The sequence below is a fragment of the Clytia hemisphaerica genome, unplaced genomic scaffold (assembly GCF_902728285.1).
Source record: "Clytia hemisphaerica strain Z4C2 unplaced genomic scaffold, Clytia hemisphaerica genome assembly, whole genome shotgun sequence".
NCBI classification, from domain to species: Eukaryota; Metazoa; Cnidaria; class Hydrozoa; order Leptothecata; family Clytiidae; genus Clytia; species Clytia hemisphaerica.
The window spans coordinates 1,416,562-1,433,393 of NW_027104389.1; the positions used below are offsets into that span (position 1 = coordinate 1,416,562).

The following is a 16,832-nucleotide window of genomic DNA, read 5'->3' on the forward strand; positions in this document are numbered from 1 at the left end:
TCTTTTATTGGGTATGTGAAATAATGTATAGCTTATATGTGCCTGTTCCTTAATTATAACGAGAAAGATAATTCCATGAGAAAGAGAGAATTTTCTGGAGAGGAAATGAAAATATGGCTTATTCTTAATAATTACCTAAAAGAGACTTTAAGAGGGAAGTGCGAGCATAACTGGCTTAATTAAGGCTCTTTAATTTAAGTCTGGAGTTCCTATTCATTTGAGATACCATGTGTTTATATTGAAAATTGTCATAGAGATTTCGAGTTCCGTCTTTCATAATACTGAATTGATTTTGAATGAAGATATTGATGATAGATATGAGTGCAATAATAATCAAAAGACCTGTAGTCTATCGCAGGGTTAACACGATGTAGGATTGTTGTAGTGATGCTTCAAAATTTGATATACTTGAATTTTGAATAATTATTTGGATCATATTAATAAATATTTGGATAAGATATGTCAAAGATTACACACAACCTAAGACGACAAAATGTACGTTTGAATTTTCTATTCATTGCATTAAGATGCAAAATGTAGATCACATTTTACCATACCCTTATTACTTTTACCAGTAAAAACGGTTCGTCGTTAGAAAAAAATGCATATGAACAGAGGAAGTTAGACATAGACACAAGTTAAGAAGGTATGTTTCACCTGTTTAAGATAGTGATATGCCACAGACATTAGATTGTAATGACCTCATTACCAAAAAAAGATAAAGTAAAGAATATAAGTAATAGTTCGGATCAACATTTTCCAGTTTCTTTCAAACATCGCACGTGCGTGATCTGTAAATCCACAGATTAAAAATCTGCAAAAAGTAGCTTGTGCCCTTCCAGCATACCTTTATAGTAGGGGGCCAAGCCTGGGGTCCCGTTTTTTACGACCTAACCATTTTTAGTCTATTCGAAAGAACAGTATATGACAAGATATTTTTGAGAGGGAGGGCGCGGATTAGGCCCGGAAAAACCTTTTGTGCCCAAAATAATGACGCCATAGGCAAAACTGCAAGGAAAAATAAAGGGTAGAGAAATAGCTGATTTTCAAAATTTGAAATAAACGAAAATGATTGGTACCATCTGAAAGAGTATGAAATTCTGAGCAAAAAAACGTATTACAACAACTCTCTGACTAAAAGACACAAAGAAATACAGCCGCTTAAAGTTAAAAAACATACCGACGTCAGTACGATCAAGACGAGATTGGACGTCAAATCACAGTAGAGCTAACAGTTAGTTGGTTTTAAAGTGGCTGTATTTCTTTGTGTGTTTTAGTTGGCCCCCTACTATTACTGATACATTTCAAACATCGATGGTTTGTAACTTAATTAGTTATAATTTACTTCTAGAAAATATAGAATTTGAAAATGAAAACAGTTTTCTGGTTCATCACGTTGACAGTTGGAATTACACAAATACTCATACCACAGGGTAAGCTATATTTTGAAGCCTCGCTGTTCTGTTCCTCGCTAATCATCGAACTTAAATATTTTAGGCTTAAGCATGAATTTTAAACCCATTTCCACGAATTATAGACATCTACATGGGTGGGTAGATGGCTAGGGTGTAAATAATATGCATTTTTTATTTCATTTACAACTTGTTTGCATGATTAAAACTTTAAACTGGGTGATTTATTTTCTGTACCCAAGCCTCTTATGTCCAGAGGTTCAACACAGATTTTTGTAATATTTCAACTACAATGGAGTCTCCATAATTCGACGAAAGTGCACGGGGAGTTAAATTTTATTCGAGTTATAAAAATGTTGTCTTATTGAGACTGAGGCATTGTTAACAGAATTGACAAGAAAACTTGTTTGAATTTAGGAGACACTTGAATAAAACTAATAGAGTTCCTGGAGACTTCAGTCAATATATTTTCTTTGTAAAATTTTACCTGTCTTTCCCATTCTTTCACTCATAGCTTATGGAGTAAGCCAAGTACCTTTTCCATCATATACTGTGATACTACCAACGACATATTCCAAAGATAACGCCTTCTTAGTGCTTGAACCAATCATTTACAAGCTATTCAAATACGATCAGAGCGTTATAAACAATCTACATGAGTATAATGTAACGGTTTCAAAAGTTTATACAAGGAGGCCTGGTGCTGGTACACCTGAAGGTCATGGTGATACGGAATTATTAAAATGTAGAATAGTTAACGGGAAACCTACATCGTCTATCGAAGGTATTTGTTTGGATGGGAAAACATTAAAAACTACAGACGATTTCAATCCTCCTGCTGACCAAGAATTGACATTACAACTTGATGCCAAAATCAAAAGGGACGGAATTGAAAAACCTTTCCAGATATTTATAGAAATTAAGCCTGAGTGTAAGGCCAAAAAGGACATGGCAATTCATATCAAGACAAACTGTTTGCCAGAGAAAGATAAGGAGAGTCGAAAAAAGGGAAGGAAAATGAGTAGACAAATCTTCTCAAGTGGTGTCGAATATGCAACTGAATTCGAAATAGATGCAAAGTTTCACAACCAATTTATTGTTTTGACAACGGTTAAACTTTTGCAAGGAAATCTTGGGACGAGTAACGAAGTTTCACTGTCCATTGATGCTATTGGTTTAGATGACAAAGTGATTAATTTAACGACACGTCTTAGGGTATCAAGACAAGACATTTACGTCAAAATGGATATTTTTATTACCGTAAAAGCAAAGGCTATTGCGATTTTTATGGAAAAACAAGACGGAAAGGCGTATTCTCCTGTGGAAATAGAGTACTACGGCTTCGAAGATTTTTGCAAGAAAGACACGGCATGTTATCAAGAGTTTACACTTTGGGAAACTTATTTGGATAGAGTTAATCTGGATCAATGTTCTGATAATAATGGAGTTCCGGATTTGGCGAAGTTATACGGACGATGTATAGGTTAGTATTCATTCCAGAGTCCTTTGTTTTTTTATTGGGTTTAAAAATACAAAAACTGAGAGATGTCGGATTAATGCAGACATGTAAGGCTAAACCGGCTCATCTGATTTCAATTATAGTTAACGCTCTGTAATTCAATCAATTTTCAAGTGGAATTCGATTTTCATCGAATAAGGGTGCGTATCAAATAGTAGATTGCCGTTTATGAGAGTTTCTTGTTGGCGGCGACTTTCAATATTATCGAATAACGTTCATGAGAGTTTCTTGTTGACGGTGACTTTCAATATTATAGAAGAAGGGAGCGCTTCAAATAGTAGAGTGTTGTTTGTAAGAATTTCTTGTTGACGGCGACGTTGAATATTATCGAATAAGGGAGCGTACTGAATAGTAGAACGTCAAACTAGATAGTGTCAACTGTAATAACTTTCTTTTAGAAAAATCCAAGGTGCAGACGAAAGCATCGTTCAGAGCATTTGTTAGCAGTATGCCGAGCTCGCAACTTAAAGAAGGGATGGGTATGACGATCGAATGCAACACACATGGACCTATCTACGTGCCGCACCAGGTAAACTTCTTACATATTCAAGAGATTATTCATAAAAACACAAGATATAACTGCAGTGACCTCCGGCAGTTTGCATTAATGTGCGATTATAGACTTTTTTCGTTGATATATGTATAAAAATCGAAAATCGAAAATCGAAAAAAAGGACACAAATACATGAATTGAAAAAAAACTACGTGAGCGTACGTGAGCGTGAAAATCTGAAATAATCTCTAAGTAGGCAAATCAAGTGTTTAACCTAATTCTGTTTTCCAGTATCCTAAATCAACATTTTTTCATTGTTTAATGTTCTTCTTTCTTAAATCCAGATACAAATAGAGCGTGTTTCAAAGTACGAAGAAATTGAGCAAATTTCCCACACTTCAACTTGGTTGACTGGTTCGGCAAAATTCGAAGATATGACGTACTATAGATGTTCGATTCGTTCTTTTTACACTCAATACGACGTTCAACAAACGGACTGGGAACTAGTCAATCTCACAAGTAAGCATATTTCATTGTTCAAGCAGACCTTTTAAGTACAGTTGAGTCTCTATAACTCGAACACAGAAGAGGAACACAAATTTGTTCGAGTTAAGGAAATTTCGTTTTGGAACTGAAGTAACGAGAAAAATAGATCAGTTAATTAAGCAGACAATTGAGTTATAATTCGATTCGATCTATACTGTACTAAAATGGGACTATTAAATTGGATCACACATGAAACTTACAGATCTGTTGAACTTTTGGATGGAAAACTGAGATTTGAAATCACCACGTTTATTAAGTAAAAACAAACGCACTAGGCAACTTGATTTCATAATCTTAATGATGAAAGGTTGCGTCTTTAGTATCATGAATAAGGGTTCAAGGTATTAGTGTCACCCTAACATGCATATTATTCTTCACAATTTCAGACATCCATAAAACGAAAATGACGTTCAGGAAAGCCACGACATTCGAAAGCGCTTTGCGTAACAGAGAATCACATGAGTTTGGAGAAATGGAAAATTTGTTAAAAGATAACGTAAGATTTTGATATCTTTGAAATGATTAAGAAAAATAGTTGCCGAGTGAAAGCGTCATAAAATTCCAATGTTCTTTGGTCCAGGAGAGTGTGTACTGTGCACTATAAAAGACATAAGATATAATGTATAACACAATTTTTTTGACTTTAGATTAAGAAAATGGCAGAACAAACGTACCCAGGAAACCAAAATGAATTTCAAGTCATCAATTTCGAGTAGGTATCAATAAATTGAGAATAATTCTTTAAATCGAGAATCTCCAGCCGTGGATAAAAAACAAACAAATGAAAGCAAATAAGGTTGAGTTCCTGGAGCAAAGGATAAGTTACGGAATGTCGGAATAAGTTAGCAAGGGGCTCTTCCAGAGAATTTTCATACGTCAGGGGGGAAGGGGGTTGGAGGATATATTGTCCGGGAGGAGGGCAGTAGAAAGTCTACAAAATTTTTTCTGTTTGAGAATAATTTTGAATATCGGGGGTTCAACTGATGCTTGTCCAGGGGGTCAGCCCTGCTGTCCGGGGGATCAAAGTTCACAATGCCTGGGGATAAATTTCCAAAAAATGTCATATCCTCCAGCCCCCACTGGAAAAGCACAATCAACCGATACTAGCTACCAGGAACTTAGAACTGCGTTTGGGATCTACCCTGTATAGAAAAAATAGAACTGTATTGAACATGACATTGCTAAATAAATATATCTTTATTCTCAAATATCATTATCATTTGTTCCAGCAAATATTCATTGAGCCAATTGACAGTGTATGGTGCATACAGCATGATGGTCTTGTCAGACGTTATCCGAAAACAATCTTACGGTGATTGGCTCAAAAATGTTCAAATCATGCTTGAAAAACAAACAGTCGGAGAAAAGATAAAGAATGTGGAGATTAAAGCTTACGGTAAGACACAACGTTGTTTTAACGATCATACAACGTTGTTTCGACGTCGTAAAAGTTAGATGGACGTTGAAGCAACGTTATGTGCCAGCTGGGATATGATGAAATGAAAGAATTGGTTTCCATTAGTAGCTCGATGACGATGCTAACTAAGACAGATTTTGAGGCATGGGAGGGGATTCTAGATTATAATTTTTCCCTATCTAGCCTTATTTTAGAGGTAAATTCCCTATCAAGTTTCTTAAAGCGATCGAACATAAATCTGATCTTATCAATTGTTACTGATGTCTGTACCTTACCTGATAGCAAACATTGTGCCGGCAAACATTAGACAAAGGGTACATACTGTGTACATAATTCTTTATACAGACCATTCCATATATTTTAAGGGTTTTGTATGGAAAAAACGACGGCTGTAGATGGCATGGAGGGTTCAGATACATACGATTGGCAAGCCATGAGTGTAACTGATCCACCACAAAAACAATCGTGTAAAAGAAACGTCGAGAAAAATATTACAGCCAAATGTGTTGTGAATGAAGATGGATTTTATGCTGAGATGAAAATTGACGACTCAGAATGTGTGAAGGAAGAATCGGACATCAATTTGAACGAATTAGCACAGGTAGGTGTGATCGGTAACTAAAAAAGATTTCTCTGCTTTATAGCTTATTCAGTGTCACGTTGTTTTTTCATCATAAGCGAGTAGGTTTTAAACCACCAAATGTCATAAAATCATGTAAAGCGGGAAAGAAAAAATACAATTGCCCTTGGCAAATAAAGGGCAGGAGGGCCTATTTAGAGCCTTCAGCTTTATCTGAATTTCCATATTTAGGCTTTCAGTCAAAAACCATTCTCCCCAGTCCAGTTAATAGAGTACTTGATATGATATGATATGGTTACAAATGCACTTTTTTGGAAGAACAAACTATCAAAGAACATAAGCTATCGAAGATAGCAAAATATCAATAACAAGTTAAGCATATTTCAGGGCTTTGCCGGACTAAAACACCCAGTTTCTGAGGGATTTACCCCAAAAATATTCACAGAATGTAAAAAAGTCAGAACTTTTTAAACTTACAACTCAAAATGTTAGGAACTTCAAAAGGGTTCAAAACCATGGATTTTCTTTAAACAAGCAACATGCTGAATGGACCTACCTAATGATTAACATCAGATGAAAATAAGGAAAAAGTGACAATAATTGTACAAAAATTCAGAATGGAAAAATAAAGCTTGTGTGTTGAATAATGTAAAATGGTAAAAAGGAATTTCCCCAAATACGAAAATCACTTAAACCATTCAGGCCCAAAAAACCTTTTAAGCTGTGTTTGGCCCAAATTTGCCCAAAATAACTTTCCTTAAAAATCTGGCTCCGTCACATTTTGGGCATTGCCATTTTGCATCATTGTGCAAAAAATCAGAAAAAAATTATGAGTCCAACATTGAGAAAAGCTATATTTTCTTATTTGGTTAAAGGTAATTTCCCCAAAATATGAAAATCCGTCTTTTAAGGCGAATAAGAATTTCCCGGGAAAAACCACTTCAGTCATTCTTTAGAAAATCTTGCCCTCCATCTTTGTACAAAAAATCCGAAAAAAGTAATAACAGGATTTTGCACAAAGTCCAAAAAACCCTATTTTAGGCAGTTTTTGGCCCAAATTTTGCCCAAATATATTTTTTTTCGAAAATCTGGTTCCGTCACATTTTAGGCATTGCCATTTTGCATCATTGTGCAAAAATGCAAAAAATCAGAAAAAAATAATGAGTCAACTTTGAGAAAAGCTATATTTTCTTATTTGGTTAAAGGGAATTTCCCCAAAATACGAAAATCCGTTTTTTAAGGCGAAAAAGAATTTTCCGGGAAAAACCACTTCAGCCGTACTTTAAAAAATCTTGCCCTACATCTTTGTACAAAAAATCAGAAAAAAGTAATGACAGGATTTTGCACAAAGTCCAAAAAACCCTATTTTTAGGTAGTTTTTGGCCCAAATTTGCCCAAATAGATTTTTTCTCAAAAATCGGGCTCCGTCACGTTCTGGGCATTGCCATTTTGCATCATTGTGCAAAAAATCAGAAAAAACTAATGAGCCGATCCTGAGAAAAGCTGGTAACAGACGGGACGGACAAACGAACGAACGAACGGACGAACGAACGGACATGGGTTAATTTATAGAACCTCCACCGGGGCACCCGGAGGTAGGTCCAAAAATGGGTGATGCAAAGGACTTTAAGTATTGTTACCCTTTCATGAACAGGTCAATGTCACCAAAGATAATGTGGAGAAAGTATCCAGTAGGCTTCGTAACCTAACCAGATCATCTGATAGTTTCACCACACAAGACGTCGAGTCCGGTGTCACCTCCCTGGAGAACATTGTCAGTTACGTCGCATCAAGCGGGAAAGTTGCAGATGATTTTTTTCAATCTGTTGATGATGTCCTTGCAGTGCAATCGAAAACAATGATGAAAAGTCAGACGTCAAACGCCACTTCTCAAAGGTATAACCACAGATATCATATTCCTTTACGCACTAGTTAACTAACTGCTCACAGATTTCACGTGTCCAGCTTGGAAGCAAACTAGTCATGTTGTTTTCTAATTCACTTCAGATTTTCGTACGTTCGAATTTCAAAACATTCCGCTCATGCTGTTAAAGAACTAAATTAAAAGCAACATAACGGACTAGTCAGCTCCAAAACTGGCCATGTTTTGTTTCACATAGGAAGCCCATCCCAGTCAACTAGTTCGAGATCAGTGCTATGAACATGTAAAATCCCCAATGGTAGTGGAAGGTGTTTGAACAGTAGAGGTGTTCGACCTATATCCACAAGGTTGATTCAATTACTGAGATTGATCTATCAATCTCAGTCATATCTATAATATGTCTTTTACTAAATATAATCAGTACTGGCAATCAACACATCTCCACACATCCAAGGTTTATGGAGTGGCAGTAATCATTCAGAGTACAAAGGTAAAAAGAGTTAGCGCTCTAAAAATCAATTTCTCTACTTCAGGTTGATGAACGTGATCAACAAAGCTGGTGGAGATATTGCACAAGATCCTCCCAAAACCGTCACCAAACAAAATTATGCATTAGGTGGAATGAAAATATCCAAAACTTCAAATAAAGATTTGGTAGCTAAAGCTTCTAGTGGATCTTCTCTTCATTTGATCATGGGTTCTGATGCAGAATCAGGAATGAAATCTGATTCATCGATCATTGTCCCATCAGAGATTACCAGGGCTATCGGTGAAGCATCTGCAGAAGAGATGAATTTCGTCGCTGTTGTCTACCGCAATAATGTGATATTTCAAACTGATTCAAAAGGTAGCATTCTTTTTGATAAGTTGATATATTTGGAAATCTTTTACCCTTCCAGTCTGTGACACCAGAGTGGGTGCCTCCGGGACCTAACTTCACCGGGACTTCACCGGGACTTGCGAAACTTTTGAATTCTTTTTCCAAAAAAGTGCGGACCTCCTGGGACGTGAAAGGGTTGATTAACTAATGATTAAAGAATTATTTGAAAAATTGTAGGCGGTAAGTCATGGTTTATTCTAAGTACAATGTTGAAAGCTTTTGAGCTCTTGCACAAAGTAAAGTAAACGAAACGACAGAACTAAAGTTTCGGTTGAAACTGTTCTTCCTTAATGTATTGCTGGGTTCTTGAAACGGGACATGATAATGTCTCATTATGCCCTAAAGGAAAGGTCATTATTATAGATTCTGCCTTGTCAGTTTATCTTTAATTTCAAATCTTTAAATGATTCTCTCATAGATCAAATAATGAGCAGAAACATCCTGTCAGCGCAAATTCGTGGCAAGTCGGTGCAAAACACGAGCCAACCAATCAAAATGATGTTTAAAAAGTCAACTAAAAACCACGGTGGTAAAATTGATCAATACAAATGCGTCTTTTGGAACGTCTCGCGACAAGGTAAAATACAAAGTTTCATATGATAATTTATATTTTTCCAAAGAAAGATGTGCAGCCAGGCTAACTGTCTTACTTTTGATCGATAGAGCACCTCTAGAGAAGAACTTCCAGTCAAAGTTCAAAACAATCCTATATCTGGTTCAGATTTTAGCTAAGTTAAAGCTGCTTTTGATGCGCACAAAGGCCGGTCTTCACTTTTGCGTGACATGAGCGAAAACTTTTTGTCATTGGTCGGTTGAAAAATGAAGCAATTCCATTGGTCAAAATTGATGAAACGAATGAAAAAAGTAAAACTTCCTTCAACTTTTTTGTTGTTTGCGCGAAACTTTTTTATGACGTAATCTTTTCTTCAGACAAAAAAGGTTAAAAAAAACTGTCGCCCATTTAGCGAAAGTGCGAAAGTGCGTGGAGTTAAGAAATTTGGACAAACAACTGAATGAATTCTTTTAATGAACATCACAGGCTGGTCAACAAGAGGATTGAATTCGTTTTACCACAAGGCAAACGACATGTACGAATGTCATTCAAATCATTTGACCAACTTTGCTCTTCTTTTCAATGCTGGTGACGTCAGTGAAACTGATTCTGAGATTCTGAGTGCTATCACATATGTTGGCCTTGGCTTGAATATGGCTGGTGCTGTGTTGACATTGTTAACTTATATAATTTTTCCGTAAGTTGTAACATAACATACACGTTTTTTTTTTATAACGAACCTTAACTTTGCTCTGAGCCTGGAGTTCCTTATTTTTACAGAGAATTTCAGTCTCAAAGTTCCTTATCGAGTTCCTTACTACATAGGAAATTTTGAACTTTTTGCCCCTTGAAAGATCAAAATTTGTTCAAATTAGTCCCAATAAGGTACATTATTTTCAAATCCACTTATTCTCAGCCTGAGCAGTTCCTTAACAATTCCTTATTCTTTGAACCATTTTCAGCCTCGAGTTCCTTATAAACGTGTTCCTTATAAAAAAAATAACGTGTACTCGGTCGTTTAACTTGGACAAATAGTGTTGACAAAATAGTTAGAAATTGGTTATATTGCGCTAACTGTATGATAACTTTGTGAAAATAAGCCCACATTAACAAGTTCGTAAAACAATGAACCTGAGTCGAACAGGTAATCCTTCATATATCGTATAATAAAAATTCAAGGCAAGACCAGAGTCAACGAATACACCTATTCGACTGTAGGGTAATTGGCACGCGGGTATTTATTTCACCGTTTTACCACCTTAAAACCATCCCAGACTTTTTTCGCAGCTAAATAGAAAAAAGTATAAAAAAAGGATCGGATCGAGTTTAGGGTGGTAAATCAAATAATAAAGTAGCACGTACCTGGCCCCATGGCCGGGCGACTACGGTCAAAAAGGTGTATTAGATTTTATTTTCTTCCCTTTTTCAGTATCTTGAGAGAGCATGTTCCACCGAAGATTCTGATGAATTTATGTGCAGCACTCATCATGCTTAGCATCATTTTCCTCGTGGGAGCAGAAAGAGATAACAAAACGAAAATCAGTTGCGAGATTGCATCCTTCTTACTGCAGTATACCATCCTTGCAGTCTTTTGTTGGAGTGCAATCGAAGGTTTTCATTCTGTTAGAGGATTGGTGTTCCCAATGAAAACTGATATTCGGGGGTTCATCACTAAAGCAATTCCCATTGGATGGGGTATGTATTTTAAAGATTGTTTTACTAAGGAGCGATGACTCATTGGTTTAGCGTGTCAACTCCTGTTTTCGACCATAATTATTATAAAAAAACAAAAAGACAAGTTACAATTTGCATACTTTTTGATCACGTTACCAAAATCGCTTCTTGAGATTGGTCTATTTTCTAATCACATGATCAAAAATTTTCCAAAATAACTTGATTTCAGTACTCCATCTTTTAACAATAGAAAGAGACAAAAGTCTTCCAGACCGGTGTTTTTATAATGACTATGGTTCGACCCCCTGCTCATTCCTTACGCTTATAAATTAACCAAGTCGACTGACTATGGAACAACCGAAAGACTGACCAAAGAAAAGTCTATATCGAAGCTATAAGTTTTCTCATTACATCTCTTTTACGATTTAAAGTATACTGTAAAAATTAGATATAATTATACTAAATCCTTTAAGTCCTTAACCTTTTGTTCTTTAGGATTGCCATTGCTTTTCACTGGCATCGGGTTCGGTATTTGGAAAGATGAATATATAGGTGACACAAGGTAAGCGCTGCATGCTTATTTGAAAAGAATTACTCCTTATACTAAAACAATGGAAAGTTTGTGGAGAGAGGTGTTTCTAGAAGTACCTTTAATCTATGATAAAAGTAAAGCGAAACACGATGTATCTTTGTAAATTACAATTTTTAATGAATGTTCTGTGTTCTAATTCTGATGGCTTAAAGTTGAAACTCTAAGATAAAAAGACTCTCCCCGTTGATTTTTATGTATATACTACTAAAGACCGTACCTTGATAATCTTTATCCTTTTTCTTTTTTACAGGTGTGTTGTCAGTGGAAGGCCTTTCTACGTCACTGTTCTCATTCCAATTGTTTTCACCATTTTGTTCAACATCGTGTCTCTTGTCGCCATTATGCTTTCACTGAAAGGAAGTTCCGAGAAGTACACTACGCATGCGCTAACACCTCGACAGCGTGCTCGCATCATCACCGCTTTCATGATTTTGTTCGGTTTAACATGGGTATTCGGTTTTTTAGTCATAAACAATGACCGTGTTGTATTTCAATACTTGTTTTGCATTATCTCCACAATGCAAGGCTTATACGTGTTCATTTTTTACGGATTACGTAATAAAAAGGTCCGCTTGTTCTGGATGGCGCTGCTAAGAGGGAAATCTCCACAATACATACAACGTGCAAACACCAAACAACTTGAGAGGAAAACACACAAGAAACGAGCCAATACTGATGATAGTTACTCTATGACAACGTCTCAAAATTACACGCTATCAACCGCTGTTCATAATGGACTTAAATTGAGCCAATCACCACCGAGGAGCGAGAACATATACACAGTATCTTAAAAATGAAATTCGTGTACGAAATGATATAACAAGCCATTGGGTGTTTGGAGATTTAATTCTTGAAATAGTTTTTAGAAAAGTGGGTGTTCTTTTTCACTGCACTATAAGTTGCCAACTGAAAAATTGTTTCCTTGAATAGAATATCCTTTGGACAAATAAAAGGCCTATAAGCGAGTTTTGAGGACAACAGAGTGACTGAAGCGATTTGGAAAAAACTAGCAGATTTTGCTGACTTACTGTCGTCCTCAGTTGATCAGGATATAGACAAATCAGAAAACGGCGGTCTCCGTCGCAGAAAAACACACATACATACATGCGTAATTGATTCAATTACTGGTGAACTTTATGTAATAGTTATCAGACAGTTGCGAGTACAATATGAGAAATATTTTACGAGTTCCGAGATTTTTTCGTACAATATTTTCCGAGCCTTTAGGCGAGGAAAATATACGGAAAATCCGGAACAAGTGAAATATTTCCATATTGTACGAGCAAATGTCTGATAACTGGTTTATCGGTGACCCAAAAAATGCACTTTTTGTGTTGGAAAAAAGCGCAGGGCACTTTTGTAGCAAAGTGACGTTAGATTGCTTCTACCGCTACAATGCAGCAACATCTTTTCGTCAATTTATATTTTTACATGTAAAATACAAGATATATTGTACTCTTTTTAACCAATCAGATTGCAGATATTTTTTGGATCGCCGATAATAATTAATATCTTGTGTAAAACCTTAAATCTCAATATTTTGTATATATTTACTAGCAATAATGCAATTGTATAGATAACTTACATTTAAAAGAATGATTCGATGTGGTATGAAAAAGTTTATATAAAGTAACTCAACCCAAAGGTAATTTGTATATTTAAGTGAATTAATTTTAAGAACGCCAATATGAATATTTTTAGCCTCAAAATTGTCAAAAAATAAGCATTTCCAGTCTCAATCACACTCAAAACATTCTAATAAGAAAACATGTATTCAAGAAAAAAAAATTTAGATATTTCTATTTTTTGGATTCTTTTCCATTTTGAAATATTCCACTCCTCATTATCTTTTCAACAAGCGCTAAACCACTATTTCATTCGAATTCTAGCAAAGAGTTACAGCTTTCATAGATGAAAAGGTTAGATCTTCTGCTTGCTTATCTTGCAAGTAAAATTGATGTGTTGTTCCTTGTAGTGCCTCTGTCTTTAACCCTTTAAGCACCAATGACTAAAGTCTATTCACGATAAGTGTGCACTCTTTTTTCTTTTACCTATAACTTTTAAAGGAATTATTCAATCTTTATAATCTTTATAAATTTGGTATCGTAGGAGAGATATTTGTGAGTGGAACAATTTGAAATAAAAAAGTTTTTAAAAAAATTCTAAAAACGAAGATGAAAATGAAGAAGAAAAAATTAAGATCTTTTAGAGAAGTGCTATAACTTTCATTTCACTGGAGAGATTCTTTGATTTTAGGAGGTCATCACTGTAAAGAAATTTCACTAAAATATATATTCAAGTGTTTTTAGACGTCAATCAGCTTATAAATTCGTTTGATATCTTTTGACTGAATGATTATTTTTGAGAAATTTTTTCACAGTGATGACGTTCGATGATCCAGGATTCACTCCAGTGAAAATGAAAGTTATAGCACTTCGCTACAAGATCTTCATTGTTTTCTTCGTTTTTAGAATTCTTTCAAAAAATGTTTTATTTCAAATTGTTCCACTCAGTAATATCTTTCCAATGATACCAAATTTATAAAGATTGAAGAATTCCTTCAAAAGTTATAGATAAAAGAAAAAAAGAGTGCACACTTATCGTGAATAGACTTTAGTATACTAGATATGGGTTATATAGTAGGGGGTGAAGCCCTCCAGTAATACCCAGTTTGAGTTAGAAATCATCATTTTTGGTCAAAGAATTTAATTGGATTTCATGGTCAAGCAAATTTTACAAAAATCCACTTTTTTATAATTTTGACCGTTTTTTGATCATTTTTTGTCAACGAGTGATCCAAGAGAAAGAGATGCTGGAGAAGCTGACTCTCCGATATAATCGGACCGGGTCCTATCGCGGGATAGTTTCCTACCCCTTGATAGGGAAATCACAGCACTTACCAGACATTGTACTCTGTGCTCGCGACACATCAGAGCCGTGCTGTATCGATGATGATACTCAGACAGTACGGGAGAACCTTGCGTTCTCGCAGGTACTGAACATATGAGTACCATCACCACACCACACTCAATGTCAAGCATATCTCCCCATACTCTTGTATCAAAGTACCCTATTCCCCTCACATGGTATGGGTTGACCCGGGCCAAGGTATATTCACTTACTAAGTGAATCGCAGCACCGAGTGGGAATCGAACCCTGACCTACAGCACGGAAGTCAAGAACGATGACCACTACACTACTGCGCCTACGAGTGATCCAAGAACCTCCAAAATTGACCCTGCTTTACTTGATTCTGTTCTCAAGTGAATTTAATTCTAAGTTTTACTACTGGGCACCTTTCTATTCAGGCAGATCCGCAAGTAAACCGTTAGTGTGCAAGTGCAAGTAAAGCGTTTATATCTTCATTTACACCATATTGACAAATTTTAAAAGTTTTTCTCTCTAAGTAGGACTAGCATATAGTACGGAAAGGGGTTTGACCTCCCCCCTTATTAAAAGACCCCCCCCCCCTTCTTGGCATCCCCCTTTACCTTTAAAAATGCCTATCCCAATCTCCCAAGGATTTTGGACAAAAATAGGTAGCAAATATAGGGTGAAATATCTTTAGAGAAAGAAAGCGAAATAACAAACTTCTTTCTTCTTTTTAACTTCCTTTCATGAAGACCAAATTTTATAATAGTGCTTGACATATATATGTAAGCCCTCCATCTTAGATTTCCTCCTTCCTTGCTATCTCCCCTCCTTTTTGATGAAAATTTCTGACCCCTCCCTCATTTTTTTGGAAGGTGTCATGGTGCCATTCCCCCTTAATAAAGGGGGGGGTCCAAACTATGAAGCAAATCAAAATTACCCCAAAAGCTTTCATCCCAACGCATTTGGTTGACGATAAAACTATCTGAGGGGGTTTAAGCCTTAATCTGAGTTGTCCCGAGTTGCTCCAAACACAAGTTTGTATTTAACATGTAATCTAAAGACTGATTTCTTGATTTAGCTTAATAGCATTTTAGAATTGGCTGAATTATTAACATTCGTTAAAAATTTAATAATTAAACCCTAAAACGTAATTCCGAAGAATATATTAACCTCTGAAGACCAATAATGAAAATTTTATCGCGCACATTTTATCTAATCACTGTAGAAAGAATCAAAGATGAAGAGCAAATATTACCTTATTAATGTCTACCAAACTGTATCAGTATGCAGTTTACTATTTACGAATTCCCCAGAAACCTCCAAGTGTAATTGAAGTGAGTTTCTTTCGAAAGAAATCTTTTAAATGATCCCCAAATGTATAACACTAATTACTAAACTATTAGTACTAGTAATTGTCAGTAAATAATCATTAGTAAATCATAGTTTTTTTAGAAAAAGGGAAAATTTTTTAGACTTGACTTTTTCACAAATATGAGAAATGATAAATTTGAGAGTTTTGGATTGGAATTGAAAATTGAGGCAGAAGTGTAATTCTTCCTCCAAGTTTAAGAAAGGAAGAGTTTTTTTCTGTTAACCAAATACAAAATGACTGTATTCTTATCAAATTCTGTGAAACTCGCCCTAGAGGGTATTCTCAGGGTATTCTTACGATTTTGCCAATTTTCACCCTGATATTCTTATAGAAGATATTCTTATAAAAAAAAGCGAGTATGTTTTTATGTATTTTGGACCTGCGTTTATGTTAACGTTAAATCACTGATTTTATACAATAACATAGCACAATCGTAGCTTGTGAAAGAGTATTATCCCGTTATGTTTTACTGACTGTAGTATAATAGTATGAAATTGTCGTATTGAGAGAGAGATTTCATACATGACGATTTTCACTTGCCGTACGTCATTCCATTAGACGTGAAAAGCAACCACATTTTCAAACATTTTTTTTCAAGTCATTTTTTTAGCGGAAACACACGAAAAAATCCGGAATTTGACCCCTCTCTGTTACTAAAAATAGAAATTATTATCAATGTAAAAAGAGCTTTCCCGCATACTTTGAATAATTGATGATGAATAAAAAGAAAGTTTTTCTTGCTCACTCAGACAGAATCACACAACATCTGATAAATATAATTTGAGCTAGTCGAGACAAAATTCAGGAAGCCTTAGACGCATGCGCCAATTTTTCTTATTTTGAACAGCAAGCTATTATTTCTCTTACTCTTTGAAGTTGTGAATTTCTTCGTTTCACAATTTACAGATAAAAATACTCATTTCATTTAGTCACTGAGTATAAGGTATGTATCAGGCTTACGCTATTCTCGAACTTTCAACTCGCTTCTTCTCGAACTTTTGGTTGGGTGGTTGGGAGGTTGTGATACTAATATATAAA

At 35.5% G+C, this 16,832-nt stretch overlaps 2 protein-coding genes across 3 annotated transcripts in view; both read left to right on the forward strand.

Moving 5' to 3' along the window:
* The first annotated feature begins 1,349 nt into the window (after nucleotides 1–1,349).
* Nucleotides 1,350–13,181, forward strand: LOC136819521 (adhesion G-protein coupled receptor G6-like). Its single transcript, XM_067075756.1, has 15 exons — nucleotides 1,350–1,433; nucleotides 1,927–2,895; nucleotides 3,330–3,460; nucleotides 3,769–3,943; nucleotides 4,357–4,466; nucleotides 4,618–4,682; nucleotides 5,200–5,366; nucleotides 5,753–5,988; nucleotides 7,622–7,863; nucleotides 8,383–8,696; nucleotides 9,148–9,306; nucleotides 9,769–9,979; nucleotides 10,712–10,977; nucleotides 11,452–11,518; nucleotides 11,799–13,181. The coding sequence occupies exons 1-15, from the start codon at nucleotides 1,370–1,372 to the stop codon at nucleotides 12,337–12,339; spliced, it is 3,717 nt and encodes a 1,238-aa protein (XP_066931857.1). The 5' UTR covers nucleotides 1,350–1,369; the 3' UTR covers nucleotides 12,340–13,181.
* Nucleotides 13,182–16,696: 3,515 nt separating this feature from the next.
* LOC136819566 (cytochrome P450 4V2-like) overlaps nucleotides 16,697–16,832 on the forward strand; it is a 92,741-nt gene continuing 92,605 nt past the window's right edge. The window contains exon 1 of one of the 2 annotated variants that reach the window (XM_067075802.1): nucleotides 16,697–16,737. The gene's annotated coding sequence lies outside the window, so the exon portion shown is untranslated. The remainder of the gene's footprint in view (nucleotides 16,738–16,832) is intronic. The other variant, XM_067075801.1, reaches the window with a different exon arrangement.

Bases quoted from the DNA above. Each gene is read 5' to 3' on its own strand.
- LOC136819521 (XM_067075756.1), top strand. From the start codon at position 1,370: ATGAAAACAGTTTTCTGGTTCATCACGTTGACAGTTGGAATTACACAA. The intron at 3,944-4,356 runs GTAAGCATATTT...TCACAATTTCAG, and splicing joins GGAACTAGTCAATCTCACAA to ACATCCATAAAACGAAAATG. The intron at 4,683-5,199 runs GTAGGTATCAAT...CATTTGTTCCAG, and splicing joins TTTCAAGTCATCAATTTCGA to CAAATATTCATTGAGCCAAT.